This window comes from Lepidothrix coronata, unplaced genomic scaffold (assembly GCF_001604755.1).
Source record: "Lepidothrix coronata isolate B3197 unplaced genomic scaffold, Lepidothrix_coronata-1.0 Scaffold129, whole genome shotgun sequence".
Classification (NCBI taxonomy): Eukaryota; Metazoa; Chordata; class Aves; order Passeriformes; family Pipridae; genus Lepidothrix; species Lepidothrix coronata.
In genome coordinates this window covers 642,947-660,558 of record NW_016690309.1, presented here as the reverse complement: position 1 = coordinate 660,558, position 17,612 = coordinate 642,947, and the positions used below count along the sequence as shown (strand labels likewise).

Genomic DNA, 17,612 nt, shown 5'->3' with positions numbered 1-17,612 from the left:
ACGCGCTGCAAAGCAGAGTGGTTTCTAAGAGTGGTCTTTCTGGACTCTAACAGTAGGAGTGTTTTGGCTTCAGGGCTTCTTGGAGGAGACAATAAATCTATCCAAACCCTCCCTTCCCCCAGATCTTCTTTCTTTCCATTTTAAAGGACAGATTGGGAGTGGTGAGGGGAGCTTTGAGGACAAGTCATTTTGGATCAAATTCTGTCAGATTCTTCAGTGGTGTTTTCAAATGGTTGTCAGGACACTCTGTGATACTGTTTATTTGCAGAGATCATTTTCCTTCGTGCTGTCACACCCACGTATCCGGCCAACCAGGCAGATATCATATTTGACATTACAGAGGGAAATTTGAGAGATTCCTTTGACATCATCAAGCGTTACATGGATGGTATGACAGTGGGTGAGTAGAGTGTTTTCTGCTTACTTTCTTCACTCAACAATACTTTAGGGCAAGGTCAAAGAAATTAACTCAAGTAATTAATCCCCACCTTGATTTTCAAGCCTGTATTGATACAATATTCTCCAGTCCAGTATGTGTAATTTGAACTTATATCACAGATAATTTTTTAATCAAAATACCAGAGACCTAAACTTTAATTTGAGAAGTATTTTAACTTTTTGCAGAACTGGCTGTAATTACGAATGCAGATTGCTTAGTTTTAAAATGATGAGGTTTGCCCGTTATAATCAAACCAAATATAAAATATGTAGTGTGTCAGCAAAGAGACTGTAAATTTAATTAACTGATCTTTATTGTTGAAACAGCATTGCACCAATTTTTGGATATTAATCAAACTTTTAAAGCAGGACTGACTCACTGAAATTGTTACCTGCTTTAATATTTAATGACAGGCCAGTTCAGTTTTAAATAAACACTTCTGTTGAGGGTAACTGTCAAATCCTTTGGTTTAGAAGAACCTTCAGAATGGAAGGGGCACGTGTGATTTCCAGTCTCAGCCTGGCAGGAGGGGCTGTGGCAGGGCTGTACCCCTGTGCCCAGGTCGTGCCCAGCCCTGGCAGAGCAGGAGGGGCTGTGACCCAGCTCGGGGTCCTGCTCTCTGGGGGTCCCTCTCACAGCAGGGCCCTTTGGGGGTTGTTCCCAAGTTCGGGATGGGGCTGTGCAGGTTCTGCTCAGGTTTGTACATGTGCTGCTGGGCTTTCCAGCAGGACGTGTCTGCAGGAAGAGCAAACCCACTGCTGCTGCCATACAGACATCCAGGTTTGGGAAGGAGCCCTTTTCGCTGTGGTCTGAAGGTGGCACTGGTGCATTTCAGAAGCAGGATAGCCCAGCATCGGCTCTGCAAAGGTTTTATGAGCTGTAGATAAAAATCCCAAGTCATTAGGTTTATATTTCTTTCTTTATCAAACAGAAGTAAATGTGAGTGCTGAGAAAGGGAGAGTCTGTTAAAGCAGGATGATAAGATTACAGATTTCAGGTACTGGGGCAGTTCTTTAGTAGAGTATAAATGTTATCAGATCCCACAGGAGTTCCAGTAGTTTGCTTTTCGTGCTGTATGCTTTTTTCTGTCTGAAATAAGAAAGAAGGATGTGTTTGGAAAGTCAACTGGCCAAGGTATTCGCCTGAGGGAAGCATTTCCATTTTGAAGTACAGGACTGTGTGTCAATGGTATTTTACTTGGCAAACTGGATATTTGCCTCACAACATAAGGAGAGAAAGGATATTCTTATACACCAAGTTGAGAGGATAAGATACATGCCCAAGTACATTCCCATCTCTGCAAAAGAATTGGGCAACTCTCTCTTCACCTCAGTTCCCCCATGTGCAACATGGAGATGATAAAACATGCCTATTACTGTCTTAATTAATTCTTGTGTGCAAGAGTCTTAATTAATTCCTCTATGTAAAAGTACTTTGAGATTAATGGATGGAAACTGCAAAGAAAACTGCCTGCAGCAGAATTGGAAAAGGAAAAACAAAACAAACCCCCAGCTGATATTACCTGGAGGGGCAGAGGTTCAGGACAGCACGTTGTATGTGTAAAATTAGGATTGCAAATAATTCTGCCAGCAGCAGTTCTGCTGCTCTCATCATCATGCCATTTTTCTTGTTATTAATAATCAGAATGTTAAGTGTTCCCATAAAAAGTGCTGGGAAGTTTTCAAGACAAATAAATAAGATGGGATCCTAGTCAATGGGAGTTCACAAAGTGAGTCCCTCTTGTAAAGAAAGGCAAGGGTTTGTGTAAGGGTGGAAGAACAGAAAGGGCACAGATGATATCAGAAAGCTTTATTGGTTATCCCACTAAGTTGCAGGAACATGGGGGCTGTGGGGAGGTAACAGAGGAACTCAGCAGAGCCAGTGCCCAACCAGCCCAGTACCAGACAGGTTTACAGGAATCTCTGCAGTTGCAATGTTCCAACTTGCTGCAATCAGCATTTCATACACTTGTGGGAGAGCACACCTGGCCCATCCTGCTGAATGACCACATGTGCCTCTGGAATCCCTGTAGCCTATTTTTTAATATTTTTTTTTCTGCCTGTTTTCTAATGGCTTTTTGCTGCCTTTATGGGAGAGAATACATTTGTTCTGTTAGTAAATCATAGATGCATGGGTAAAGCATGTTTTGTTCAGCTGTAATATTTCAGGAGAAATCATCAGAGTATCTAAGCTATTTTATCTGCTAATGCAAGTTAGATCACCAGGTATCTTCTTCTACAAGACTGATTTCCTTTACAAGAGAAAAGATAGAAAACTTCTACAGGATATTCATCTCTCAGAGAGAGATGAAATTTGTAAGAGTATATGGAAAAAAGCAGTAAAATAGTTACCAGTGTTGCTGAAAGAGCTGAGTGTAATAAATCTTGACTCGAACCAGTGAAGGAATTCAAAGAAAGAAGGGAACACTGGGACAAGAGGGGGAGAAAGGACAGGCCAGTGAAGACTCTCTTGCAGGAAGACCTTACTTAGTAACACAGTTTTTGCTAAGCTTTCACAGACCAGGAGAGAGATGATGCCTTGAGAAGGACCTGCATCTAACCTGTGTTTGTGTGAATGGAAAGCAAGAAGATGCTCTCAGAAGTGTAACAATAAAAAAGTGAAAAGGTACAGTTCTTTTGGGAAGGGTTTAAAGAGTGGGAGAGGCTGTTAGAGATGAAGTTACAGAAGGAAGGTGAGGGCTGCAACCCTGACAGAGGATTGTGGGCTGAAGAGGGTCAAGTCACCAGCTTCAGGCATTATCCCTTTAACCTGAGACAGACATCCAAGGGCATGTTAATGAAGCTGAGAAATACATGAGATGGGATGGACAGTGGCTGATCAGGCTGGTTTGTGCTTTGTTGATGGAGAGAGAGCAGGTGGGGTCGTAGGAGGAGATGAGTGCGAGGGAGCAGGCTGTGAGGAAGGAAAAAGAAGAAAATAGAAACAGAGGAAAGAGCTACCTCAGGGAACATTAGAAAAAGAAAGAGCACAGTCTCCCAAAGGAGGTGTAGGAGGAGCAGTTCCAAAGGCAGGAGAAGGCAGAGACAAGGAAAAAAAACATCAAATGGGAATCAATGATCAGCAGTATCAGACATGGAGGAGCTAAAAGAAGTAAGAACAGACTCCAAAACCAGCTCTGCTGACCTACAGAAAGGATCTTCCATGGGAAGAGGAGGAATGAAAGCCAGACTGCTGGAGTGGCAGCACACAGACTTCATGCAAGCTGGTGAAAGAGAATTGTGGAAAAAATCGCTTCCAGTATTTCTACCCTATTGTATTAAAAGAGATGGTTCGGGAAGTGCTGTAGACTCTCTGTTGCTGGTGTAGTTACAGGCCAAGGTGGCAATGAGTCCAAAGGATACTGTTAACAACTTCACCTACCAGCATGGGTGGGAGAAAAACAGAAGTGCAGAATTATCCAGCTTTGGGGGTTTTTCAAAGCTTTTATAGACTTTTCACTGCATTCCTCCTTTAACCAGCTGTCAGTGAAAAATGAAGAATGCATTTTCAACCTGTACAAAAATGTCCTATCAGTGCCTAAGGTGTTATCAGATGCTATAAAACACTTTCCCCTTCAGCTGTGCATACATTTCCTTATAACAGTAATCCCACTTTGTCGTCTGGTAAACTTCAGTAAGGTTTCAAAATTTCATAATACAACTAAAAGGAGTTTTGATAGGCTGAAATCTTCCGTATTGCATTTGGTATCAACCTAAGATATATATTCTTGCCTATGAAGCAGAATGGTGCTGTTCTTCTGGAAAACACTCGGAGCCAATACAGCTGTAAAATGTCACCATAGAGGTTTGCAGGGGGTTGTGCTGGTGCTTGAATACGCTGATATCTGCACTGATTTGTACTACTGCTCTCCCTTGGTATCTGCAAGCATTTCACTGCTGTCTCTGTCCTGACTTTGCAGCCTGTTTTACACGGGTGACAGTCCATTGTGTCACCTTTGAACCATCACAGAAAGTGTCTCAACTGCTGATAGCAGAGCACTGGACTTAGCAGCAGTCTGATTTCTATGGTGGTATCATGACTGTTTAGTGTGCTCCAGAGGCTGGGAAGAGACTTGTAAAGAATGGCCAAGAAGGTAAACAAAACTAGACACTGTAGGAAAGTGTGCTTGTGAGATCCATACTGGTTGGGGGGCAGGAGAAGGAGACTGGTGCTTTGTTTGTCTCTGAAACCTGTCCTAAGCACAGGGGCAGTAGTTCTGTATCTCATAATTAGTTTGGTCATTTGCAGAGTGGCAAAATCTTTTCACAATTTGCATGGCCTGACATTAAATTCCATTACTGGACTGAAGAATATTTGGTTCTGAGCTTTTTCTCTGGACCAGCTCGCCGGGAAGTGCCCTCACGTTCCCCTCTGCTTGAGCCTCCTCTGCTGCTCCAGACTCTCTAGCTTTGGGCCAGAGGCTGGCTGGCTCCTGCCATGCTTGTGTTATGGTGTTTAGCACAAGGAGATTCCTGGGCTGCTCTGGGCTTCCTGGCACAGCTGTGACACTGAAAGCAGCAGTTCATCTCCAGCTGAACTTCTGTGAGACCGGGGAGGCACAGGCAGAGCCAGGGTGCCCAGGAGAGCTCTGCTGTCTGCAGGGCAAGGAGAGATAATGCACATTAGCTCCTGTGTGGATACACCTGCCAGGCAATAAGCAGCAACAGGAACCTTTTGTCGTGACTGCAGTGCCAGTAGCATGAGATGACAGTGGTGTTTGGCTGAACAAAACCAGTGCTGGCCAGGCATTCCCAGCGAGTTCACAGAGCAGGACACAATTCAGCAGGGTTTTCAACAGGCTCTTGTGGCCACACATTTAAAAAGACACAGTCCCTTTAGTATCTTTGTTCTGGTTTCATCTCTAGGCTTGCCCCTTTCACAGAGGACCCCTCAGCAAAGAATATCTTGTGAGTTTTTCTCTATGCCAGGTTGCCCCGCAGAAATGAGTAGCTGTGCATTTGAGATGAGGGTGGCCAGAAGCCATTTGGTAAACGGGATCCTGGATTTATTGCCTAAACCTGCCCTTTTGGGATGCTGCTGACTGCACTGTTCAGTAGTCAAATCTCTCAACACCCTCCCTCCCCTCCAGAAAAATATCAGGCTGGAGAGCTCTTCTGGGGGCAAACGAGCACCTTGAGCAGGAGGTGGATTTTCATTTCGTGTCTGAGAAATGCTGAGGGTGCTTTTCAGGTGAGAATGAGCCTTGTGCCTGAGTGGAACAACCTTCCTAATGCCAAATTTCACTCCAGCCATATTGTGCTGTGTGCCATAATGTGGCTCATTGCCAAAAAATGCTTAGGCTTGCAATAATCGATTGCCCAGACGTCAGGGATCCAAACTTGGCTGAACTGGAAAAATGCAGATGTGGGACAGGCAGGGTGAGCACAGCCACTCTCACGAAATGGAGACATTACCTGTCTGTGACGATGCACATGGTGGACACCAAACCCTCTGTAAATAAGATATTGGGGATAAAGCATCAGGAGGCTGATATATGTGATTTTTCACCTTTTGGACATTGAAGTTTTTCCACCTGTTTTTGTAATGTGTAAGACTCCTCTGCTACATAAAGCGTGTCACATTCTCAAAGGTGAAACAGGAAAGATTAAAAAATATATGGTGGAAACTATTTTTTAATGAGGCTACTTCAAGTACAGTTATTGCATTTTAGACCTGAGTGATTTCGCAGCATTGTCAACGTTCAAACCCACTGCGAGGTTTGGCTGGAAGGCAAACCAGGGATCTAAAGGCACTTCGACTTTGCCAAACCAAGATAAGAGCACATCTCTCTGAAGTTATTTGGTATCCTTAATAAAGATCATAGTGTTTGTAAACTAGCCAAACCTCAGTAAAATCAAAGGTTGTTTTTAATTCTTTCATAATACCGAGGCTCCATATGATCCAACATGACAGATAATAGCTTTGAAAATATTTACCGTTTGTTTCTGGCCAAAAAATGTATTAATACCATGAGGCCTCTTTATGGCCTCTTTATTTGATGCTTTTCAGCAATCAAAGCTTTCTAGAGAAGCCCAAGTGTTAATGAAATTAAACTTCATTGAGTGGTTGAAGGATAGCATTTATGATAAATTGAATCCCAAATTTCTGATCTGTTGAATAAGGCAGAAAGGTCCTTTCTTTCATGCTGAAATGTAGTTCCTGTACTGTAATTTCATTTTTTTCTTTGGAATTGAAGCAAAAGGCAAAAAGAGAAGCAGATTCAGTTTTAGCTAAACTTAAACCAAGACTGGTACCCTGGGTGGAAACCTCAAAGGCTGGGAGTACCTGGAGAGTTTTAGACACAGTTGTTTGAAGAGTCACTACAGGAGAGCTCTGCCTTTCCGTGGCTGATAAATGGTTCCTGTGGTCACAGATCCCCTGAGCATGGGGGGATCTGAGCCAGAGCTGGTGGTTGTGGTCACAGCCGTGGCCCACCTGGTTACTCTCTGTTTCTGAGGGGTGTCTTCCATACCCCTCACCCTCCCTGACACTTCTCAGGGAAGGATCCAGTAGAGTTGGAGCTGCACTGTTGGACAGTGGTTACTGAGCTGCTCCAGGGACACATACACATATATATGTATTTATCTGTAATTTTTCTCTCCCAAGGTAACGTGCCACTGCAGTCAGCACTGGGCTGGCCCAGGGCATCAGGAGTCCTGTTCATGCCACTGGTGCCACACTGCCTGTGACTGTGTCCCAGTGACCATCCCCTCTCTATTCCCAGCAGGACACACTGGGGTTCTAGTTGGTGTTCTGGAGTCTTGCTGGTGCTCAGAAGGGAAACCCCCTTCTGTCCAGCCCTGAGCAAACACCCCAGCCCCTTCCCTGTGCTCAGCATCAGTGCCTGTGGGGCAAGCTACAGTTTGGGTTCTTTTCCTTCAGGTGTTAATCCAAGGGAAGGGGAGAGGATATAGCAGGACCACTATTTTTGATCAGCCTAAAGCAACAGTGACATGACCCTGAGTGTCATATAGTTTACAAAAGTAAATTTTATGTGTCCAAACTGACTTTGAAGCTTTTTATAAGCACTTGGTTGCTCAACAGTTGAAGAACAGACCTTTCTTGTGGGAATTTGAATAAAGATCTGGGAGGTCCATGTTTTTGAAAATCTTGTCCCCAGACCACTTCAGCAAAGACGTGTATAGCCAGCCACATTCCTGGGAGCAGTTCTCCATCAGCATGGAAACCTTGTTAACATCCAACTCTAACCTGATCCTTCAAATCTTTTGTCTTGTGAAGTGTTCACCATCAAACTTGAATGAAGGTCTAATTCACAATGTTATGAGGGCAATATACTTCAAAGCAAGAGGAAACCTATTTCAGTACTTGTATTTTGATTAATGAGTTTTCTGAATCCTTTCACCATATTTATGTTTGTCAGGTGTGGCAGCTCAAGGATTAATGATATCTTCAGAGCTATTTTTCTGTATATGATTTGATGCCTGCAGTGATGATTACCAAGAAATATTTCATTTTCCAAGGAGCGGCCACTTATTAATAGAACAGATTATATCAGAAACTATAGAGCACCACATAGCAGGAGCCACATTGTTATTGCCACAAATAATTGAGAGAAATATAGGTAGCTTTCGCACACACACACAAAAAGAGAAAATGAAAAAGACTATTCAGCTTTTGTGAGATGGAGGAATCTCAAGTGTACATGAACTTTCTGAAGTCAGCAGACAGACATCTGGTGGTCTGGGGAATGCCTGCAGTTTGACAGCTAGATTGTGCCTTCAGGCACAGTCATGAACTGGAGAGGAGTGGAGGAGCATGATGCCTGAGAGGCTGCCTATGGAGGCAGGAATGGGGCAGGAGACTGGGTGGCAAAAGCCATGGAGAAAGCTGAAGTGTTCAGAGCCTTCTTTGCCTCACTCTTTACTGACAGGACTGGCCTTCAGGAGTCCTGGGATTCTCAGAGCAACAGGAAGCTCTGAGGCAAGGAATGCTCCTCCTTGGTGGGGGAGGTTGAGGTTAGGGAACACTTAAACAAACTGGACATGGCTGAGTCCATGGGAGCTGGTGGGGTGCCCCCAAAATGCTGAGGGAACTGGCCGATGCCGCTGTGAGGGACTCTCATCTTTAAAAGATTGTGGCGATCAGAAGTTCCCATGGAAAAAGGCAAAAGTCACAGCAATCTTCAGGGAGGCCAAGGAGGATCTAGGGAAGTACAGGCTGGTCAGCCTCACCGCAGTCCCTGGAAGGAGATGGAGCAAAGCCCCCCAGAACCCATTTCCAAACATCATAAGGACAAGGAGGTGACTGGGAGCTGCCAGCAAGGATTTATGGAGGGGAAATCATGCCTGGGCTACCTGACAGCCTGCTACAAGAAGATGGCTGAGTTAGTGGGTGAGAAGAGTGGATGTTGCTTATCTTGACTTCAGTGAGGCTTCCAACACCGCCTCCCTTAACACCCTCAGAACCAACCCGAGGAAATGTAGGCTGGGGAAGTGGACAGTGGGGTAGGCTAGAAATGGAAAAAGGCTGAGCTCCAGGCTGGCAGGGTTGGGATCAGCAGCACAGCTCACAGCCAGTCACCAGGGCTGCATCCAAAGTGTCCATGCTGGGGCCCGTTTCTTCATCGGCAGCCTGGATGATGGGCCAGAGGGACCTGGACGGGGGTGCAGGGGAAACCAAACACGGTGAGCGGCACCAGAGCTGTGCTGCCATCCAGGGCACTGTGACAGGCTGGGCACAGGGGCTGACAGGAACCTCAGGGAGTTCAGCAGGGGCAACTTTCACTCCTCCAGAGGCAGCAGGACAGTCCCTAATGGGCTGTGTTTGAAGCAGGGTATTTTCAGGGGTAGGATCCAGTAAGCAGTTATCTGAGAGCTCACTCACGTCCCTCCTCCCCTGGCACGGGGTAGGGCAGTAAGTACTCCAGTAACTATGCTGGCAGAGCAGTTTAGGCACTGCAAACCATTACTTTGGCATAAACTTTTGGAATAAAGAGCAGCCTTCGGGAAAGGAATTTAATTAAACTAATGCATGCAGAGTCCCAAAGCTTTTTACAGAAAAAAAATTGCTAAAATAGCATAAAATATGTATTTTCTGTTTGTGACCAGGACGGGAATTATTTTCCAACCTTATTGATGAATTTTGTATATTTATAATGAATACTGAATAAGAAATAACTTTTTTTCTTACAGATCTTAACATGACTTGAGTTGAGGTCTACAGAGCCAAAAATAAATTTGGCTATGTAGTTTTGGCTCCACACTATACATATGTATTTACATGCTGTAGACTGAGATAGCCTGGTGTTCCAGCCTCACCTGCAACTCCTTGTCTATGGTTTGATCCAAAGAAGCATTTATTCATGGCTGGGTTTGTGCCTCTTGCTCATTTCTGGAACGATCCTATCACCATTGCCTTGTAAAATAGCCCCTGTGATGATCGTTTCCCTAGTCCTGAATTTCCCAGTTGCCTGAACATCTCTTTTGAAACTATGACTAGGCTCTTAAGTCACACTGATGCAGCTGAGATGTTTACTCTTAATTTTGTAAATCTTGGCCAGCAGTATAAAGCAAGAGGCCTTGAGGAGAAAAGAAAACTTGAAGTTATAGTCCAAGGTCTTGCATTAACATGAGGAGATCAGTCTTCTTGTTTTGCTTAAAGGAAACCCTGAGACGTGCTTTTCCCCTTCAGCAAGTTGTTCACCACACATTACCACCAGTGTGCCAGTGTTTTGGAATATTTTCCTTTGGCAGTCATGCCATGGCTGTAGGTTCCAGGAGGCTGAGGTGACAACTGGTTTTGTGATTCCCAAATGTCATTTGCTTAGACAAGGGTAGTTACTGCTGTGACGTGGCACTTCAGACTATTCATCTCTGACAAGGCTGTAAAAAGGACCAGAGTGGTTTTTGTGGGGAAACAGAGATCCAGGAGTGGCCAAATGCAGGACTTAAGAACATAGGCTGAGATTATTTGGAATTTAATATAAAGCCCAATAAATTACCTGAGTTTCAGCTGAGTTTATGCTCCAGCTCCACAGCTCTCACCACATTCTCTGGTACTCACATTTTTCCAAATGAATCATTTCGTGTTCCAAGTATCCATTTAAAGCACAAGGAAAATAGCTGGAGGAAAAATTATAAGGTGTTCTTTTGAGTCACTGAAATCTCTCTCTTGTGTCACTAACAGCTCATCCCAAAAGTTCCCTCTGAAAACAGACAGCACTCTCTTACCATGTAACAGCACATTCTCTTGACAATCCTTGCAGTGCTCCTTTTCAAAGGGAGCACATTTCTGTGGGGTCATGGGTTCACAGTGGGCTCAAACTGAAGGAGGGAAAAATTAGGTTGGATATTTGGAAGAAATTCCGCCCTGTGAGGCCCTGGCACAGGTTGCCCAGAGAAGCTGTGGCTGCCCCAGCCCTGGAAGTGTCCAAGGCCAGGTTGGACGGGGCTTGGAGCAAGCTGGGATAGAGGAAGGTGTCCCTGCCCATGGCAGGGGGTGGGACAAGATGAGCTTCAAGGTCCCTTCCAACCCAAGCCATCCTGGGATTCTTTTTAATGATGGACTTCTGTTTACAATCAGACCTGGTAGACTCATAGCCCAAGGATTAGGAGATTTAGGGAGAAAACTGATTTACTTGGGCTGTTATGCTTCTCACGTGGGATTTTTTCTATTTAATGAGGACTAGACATTCCTATTGTTTTTACCAGAAGGCCTTGATCAGCACATGATGACCAGAATAAAACCATGTCCTGTAGCCTCATGGGGGGAACGATGGGAAAGGGCCAAGAGGAAAAGAGCTCTTGTGCTTGTAACTGAACACAGAGCTTGAAATGTGGTTGAGGGAATTGATCCCATTTTTGATAGCAGTGTTTACTGTATTTTTCTGAGCGTAGCCCACAGGTTATTTGGAAGAACAACTTTTGATTTGGCAGTACTTGGCATTGTTTTTATATACACAAATACACATAGCTGCATAGGCAGGTAAGGCAAGAGGAGTTCAGTGCAGCAGGTCCTCTCTTCCAGCAGGCATCAGACACAGCCCCTGGCAGCCCTTGATTCCTCACGTGCTCCACTGACACTTCTCTGCTTGATTTTTTGGGAATCCTTAAAAGTTTGGGTTCTTTGAGGCTCTCTTTTCAAAGAATGGGTGCAACTTATGTCTGTCCTGTGCTCTCAGTGATGATACAGATTTAAATATTTGACTGGACTCAAGAATCAATCCCTGTGGAAAACCCTGTGAGCTTCACCTCTGGAACGGAAAATGTAACCAAGGGAAACCAGCCTTTTCTTGTGGCAGTGTGAAAATCAGTGCTCTGGTTCTGCTTTGCTTTCTGCAAACCATAGAGATGCCTGTTGGAGGAACTTTCTCCAGAGAAAAGGCAAATGCAGTGTTCAGCCAGGGGTGTGAGGAACAACATGACCCAGGTCCCCTGAGAGTGTAATTGCAGCAGGTTTTGTGGTTAGCAGTGGAAAAAAGGAAGAAAGGGGGTTTTTTAAAAAGAAAAGGGTTTCAAAGAGTTTTGCAAGTGCTTCAGCATACTGGGCAGTGAGCTTAGCACAGAAGTCAGAACTAGGAGTCTGGATTTCTGGAGGCAAAATGTGAATTCATGGTAAGGCAGGGACTTGTCCCTCAGAACAGGTTAACGTGGTAACACAGGAGCAGTGCCTCCCCTCGGCTGGAGATGGAGCTCCTCAGCAAATCAGCTGCCTCACACAAAAGTACAAGCAGAAACCAGACACAGAGGTGAACTGCCTGAGGGTCTCACATATTTCAAAGCAGAGAAATGTAATGATATCTTAAAGAGGTATAGACAAGCCAAGGAATACCTGTGGCATCTAGAGAACAAGTCTGGTGGGGAGCAGCTGAGGGAGCTGGGGGGGCTCAGCCTGGAGAAAAGGAGGCTCAGGGGGGACCTTCTGGCTCTGCAACCCCCTGACAGGAGGGGGGAGCCGGGGGGGGTCGGGCTCTGCTCCCAGGGAACAAGGGACAGGAGGAGAAGAACTGGCCTCTAGTGACACCAAGGGAGATTTAGATTGGATATTAGGAAAAATTCCTTCACTAAAAGCATTGGAAAATAAGTATTATATATTATTTATGTTATTGTCCTCACTACACAGGGTGACATAGTTTTATCTTAGACAATATTAAATATGAAAGAAGAAAGAAGAAACAGGACAAGAGAACAAATCAGTGCATTAATTACAGAGCTTTAGAAGTTCTGGGCCATGGTCAGACTATCACTGTGACATCCAAAAACTTGCTGCCTCTCACTCCAAGGCTGTTTAATTACACAGATCAGCAGGTGGAAAGGATGGCCACAGATCCTGTTTACGGTAAGGGCAAAGTGTGCAGGAAAAAATAAGTCTTATCATTGCTTTCTAAAGGAGGTCAGCAAACCATGAAGATAGCCAGGCAGATTTGGGATGTGTAATGATATCTGTGCTCAGTTAACAAAACAGCAAATCCAAAGAGAGGTGAGCTGATGGAAGGGCTTTGCCTGGCCTGTGACACGGGGCATTCTCTGCAGATGGAGCCTGTGTTCGGGTCACAGGTTATGAACCAAAGAGGATGAGCAGCACCAGCAGCACATCAGGCTGGAGGGCACCAGCAATTGCTGCCACAGATGTGCCTGTAGGCAAGACAGCACAAGTGCTCAAGGATGCCCAGCACATGGGATTCAGCAGCAGTGGGAATCTCCATGTTCGTTTATTATCCGTGATCCTCCTGTTCAAATGGAGACACATTTTCTCCTGGTTTATTTTTTTTGTGCAAAATGCTTACCTAGCTGAAATTAATTTTGTTGGGAAAAGATTGGGGTGAACTTCCTTAAATAACTCACCCCATCTGCCAACTGCAGAGCCTGAACCTTTGGTACCCAAGAGGACCAAGTGCTGGTATGTGAGAGGCCTCTGTTTTCAGGCCATTTACTGAGCAACACCACTGTGCTCCTGACATCCTACAGAGAGCACCTCACAGGACAGAGGGCACTGCTGCATTGATCCAGGACTGATTCCCAATCTGCAGTTATCCCCATGTCAAATCTGAGTGGCTCCATCCAGCTCATTTGGATTTAGACTGGTAAAAGATATCAAAAAGCAGCAGCTTAATTTCTGCATTTCCTGACTTTTCAGTGCATCTAAAAATTGTAACCTTCTTGTTACTGTAAGGTATGTTTTTATACTTAATATTCAGCTATAAATTGTGATGGATGCCAGACCACCAATCTGGATCCACTAGTCTGCCAAAAGGGAGAGTGGAACAGCATGTTGATGCAAATGCTGCAGTGTCTCCTAAATCCGTGGTGCTTGAAAACATCCAGAATTATTACATGTGGCTCCTTCAAATGTATCCTGGGCTAAATGCTTTTGGGTATTGACTGATTTCATTGAGCCATGTGTGTGAATTCCAGGGACCAGGCCTGGATCTCAAGCTTTTTCTCTGGATTTCTGTTTGTCACTGCTGGCCTTGTTTGGGTCTGGCAGAGCTGCCCCTCCCTTGTACCTCCCGTGAAAGGCACAAGACAGCAGAGAACCACACACAGGCAGCTCCAAATGGCAGCAACACCTTGTGGAAGGTGGCCTTATACAGCATTTCTGGGGCAAGTCCTGGGAGCACTGCGAGAGGATCACTGGGAATAGGATAAGCATGTAGCCTGATTTCAGGCTCTGAGTAACTTTCCTGTTGCACAGTTTCCACTCGCATTTGTCCTTGAGTTTGGTGGAGACAAATAGTCAGGTTTCCCATTTTAGCATTTGTCACAAAACAAAAATGTGAAGCTCTCGAGGACTGAATCTGCAAAGAGCTGCAAACCTCTCATGCTTTTGTCCAGTAGAACATTTCAAGGTTTTCCCCTAACCCTTTCTTTCCTTCTGCCCATTTCAAATGACTGCATCCTTACACTCCTGCTGTAGCACAAACCCACCTGCTGGATCATCCTGTTCATTTAATGGGAGAGGAGTGAAATAGACCCTGCAGGGTGGTCATTTCAGGACCATTTAGAACGTTGGCACAACAAACTGGAGTTTTTGTTTGTTATTTTTTCAATTTTGTTTAATGTTGTGGTACTGTTGTGTTTCTCTGTGCAGTTTCTGCCTCAGCAGAGCTGTCAGCATGCACAGCATTCACTTCCCAACCATTCGAGAGGCTTGATTTTGAAACTGCATGAAGAGGCACTGCCACATGGAGGGCAGGGCTTGCCCATCCCACCTTTTTCCTGCTGTTCACAGGATGCATCCGAGCAGGAAGGAGAAAGTTACTGATGGCTTTGGATGCAGTGATGTGTGAAGGGATGCCACAGTGGGGCATAGCACAGCAGAGAGGACATCTCTGGCAATGCCACCTCCAGAGCAGAGCAGGGCAAGAGAGTGTAGAGTGCTGAAAAACCATTGCTAAATGGAACCAGCAGCCTTTGCTCTCAGAGCTGGGTGATGACAGCAGGAGCTGTTCCCAGGGTGGGTTCCAGACTGCCAGCACTGAGTGATTCCAACGCTCTGTGTTTCCGTGGCTGTCAGTCAGAGCAGGGCCTGCAATAACAGGATGGGTTGTTAGCAAAATGCTTTCAATGTGACCCTAAAGGGAGGGCAATTTTAGCCAGGCTTTTCTGTTTCAATACATCATCTGCCAAGCCCAGTCATTTTAATAAGGTACAGGAGAGTAGCCAAGAAAGCTAAAAAAAAAAAATAAAATAAAAAATATATAAATATATATAAATGTATGTACATATAAATTGTAGGGGGAAGGATGCTTAAAAAGTGTATTCATCAAATATGGCAAGGAAAGTGAGTGTGGTGAGAAGTTTGCAATTTCCCTGCATGCTGAAGATATTAGTTAGTGTTTGAACAGGACAAAGCTGTAATGTCAGCCCTGCCTTAGCACAAGGTGCTGACAGCCTGCATAAGCAAACGTTTCTGTCTCCCATCAGATCTCAGTGTGCTCCTAGGGAATGGCTGCAGGACTCTGGGATGGCACTGCTGTGCTGCCTGCCTGTGAAACACAACCCCCAGCACACAGGGCAGGAGCAGAACCTTCTTCCTTACACTGTGTATTTCCTTCTGACCCAAAGGCTCTGACAGCTCACTCTGAGGAGTGAGGCTCCCCACAAGGCTCCCTGTGCCTGCTGCCCTTGGCTCCCCGTGGTTGGGACATTTGGGTACATCCTTCTGGATGGGAGAAGCTGGGAGTGAGAACCGGTTTAGGAGCTGACCTGGAGCCTTTGGAGTCAACGGCAGAGCTTGTGTTGACTTCCTTTTGTAGGTCTGAAGCTGTAACCCTGCTCTGTTCAGCCACATCATGTCAAGGCACCGATAACACCTCGTGGCCCAGACGTGCCTCCCCAGGGTCCTGTCCCACACTCTGCCCAGAGTCCAGGAGCCTGATTTCAGCTTCAGTCCCTGCCTGAAGGGGGCTGGTCTCCAGAATGGCTTCTGCTGTCCTGAATGAAATGAGGTTTTCAACACAGTCCCAGGAGTTGTATGGCATCCCCAGGTGTGCTCGTGTGCTCCTGGGGGCCATGTGTGTGCTGGCTTATCCAGGGAAATCTCCTGTGGAAAAGCAGTGTCGCAGCCTGTTTATTGAATTTATGTCTCTGAATAAAAGGAAAAAAAAATATTGCTAATTTCATAATATATAGGGGTTTTTCTGCCATTAGCAGCATTTTAGTGCTAATTCTATATCCTCTTCAAGGTATTTCGATGTGCAAGTTGTATTTTATCCTTATTTTGCCAGCTTTACTGAGAGACCCAATAGATAAAACGCTGCACTGAGCACAAAGGGCAGCGTAGCTCATCCAGGCTTGGCTGATTCTCCTGTTAATCCCAGCAACCTATTCCTGTCCCCACAGGTGTCGTTCGCCAGGTGAGGCCCATCGTTGGCCCCTTCCATGCCATCCTGAAGCTGGAGATGAACTACGTGATGGGGGGGGTGGTGTCCCACCGCAACATCGTCAACGTGCACATCTTCGTGTCCGAGTACTGGTTCTGAGGGAGCCCTGCACCCCAGGGCCCGGCCTGCAGCAGTACCACGAGCTACTATGTCATATACTTGTTTGTAAAACCCCATAGTGTCCTTCTGTTTGTTTTATTTTTAAATATTTGGTTTATAGTTTAAGACAAATAGCAAGCTATTGCGTTGGTTAGACGTAGGGCGGAGCGGATTAAGGGAGCCTGATGTAGTTTGTCTGTATAAATAAGTAGTGTGTAAAAATGCTCGGCTGCCTAGTGAGATTTGAAACTTTTCTAAATATTTGGGCAGATCTCAACTATTGCTCCTTGGCCAGATAACCTGAATGACCGAGGCTGTGGAACAAAACAGATGTCAGAGTTCATTGGGATGAATATATGCTGTCTCTGGATGGAAGCAGTTGGGTAAGGATTAATAATTTCACCTCAATATTAATTCCCTTAAAGGATTCACATTGTCAGAGAGCGCTAAATTCTTGGGTTTGGGCCCCCATAGGATAACTCTGAACAGGCTCTTAGACTTGCTAATAATTCCTGAAGAGTTCAGCCTGGATATTTCAGAAGTGCTATTCAGCTGCAGGTACAAGAGGAAGTGCAAAAGAAATCAGAAATAGTAGGAGACTAATAAGCTACTGCACATATTAAAAAAAAAACCCTCCCTTTTTTTGTACTTATTATTTGATTGTAAGATTATGTTTGATTCTAATTAAACAAGCACCTCTCTTTGAAATTACTCTGTCACAAGGATAGGGCATATTGCTTAAATTCCAGTCTCACCTGTACTCAGCAATACATGGGAACTTCAGACCTCTCTCACCTGTCTGTTATAAAGCTCCATGCCTTTCTAAAATTGGTAATAAAATTAGCATGTTGAACTGTACATTTCCTATGCACCAAACCAAGGCATATGTAATAATATAATGAAAATCTCACCAATAAATGAATGTTTAATGTATTTTCTGGGCATCGAAATAACGTATCTTTTTTTATTACAGAACTGAAAAGAAATAGCACCATGTTTCAGTTTGTTATGTTTGTTAAGATATGAGGAAATAAAGAAAGTCAGATGGGAAATACTCTGAAGTATGCCATGGTTTCTGCTTCCCAGGGAAATTGTATGATACAGCTCCTGTAAGAAAATTCATTATATACACATTCTCCACTCAAACCAGTCCTCCTCAGTCATTACTGGCATGGAACAGGTTGCTCAGAGGAGCTGTGGCTGCCCCTGGATCCCTGGAAGTGTCCAAGG

At 44.9% G+C, this 17,612-nt stretch overlaps 1 protein-coding gene across 3 annotated transcripts in view; it reads left to right on the top strand.

Annotated features, from left to right (window-relative positions):
• FBLN1 (fibulin 1) overlaps positions 1–16,591 on the top strand; it is a 61,497-nt gene extending 44,906 nt beyond the window's left edge. For all 3 annotated transcript variants that reach the window (XM_017826693.1, XM_017826695.1, XM_017826696.1), the window contains 2 exons: positions 269–400; positions 16,243–16,591. In XM_017826693.1, coding sequence (XP_017682182.1) covers positions 269–400; positions 16,243–16,382 — 272 coding nt within the window. In that variant the 3' untranslated portion in view covers positions 16,383–16,591. The remainder of the gene's footprint in view (positions 1–268; positions 401–16,242) is intronic.
• Positions 16,592–17,612: the final 1,021 nt, after the last annotated feature.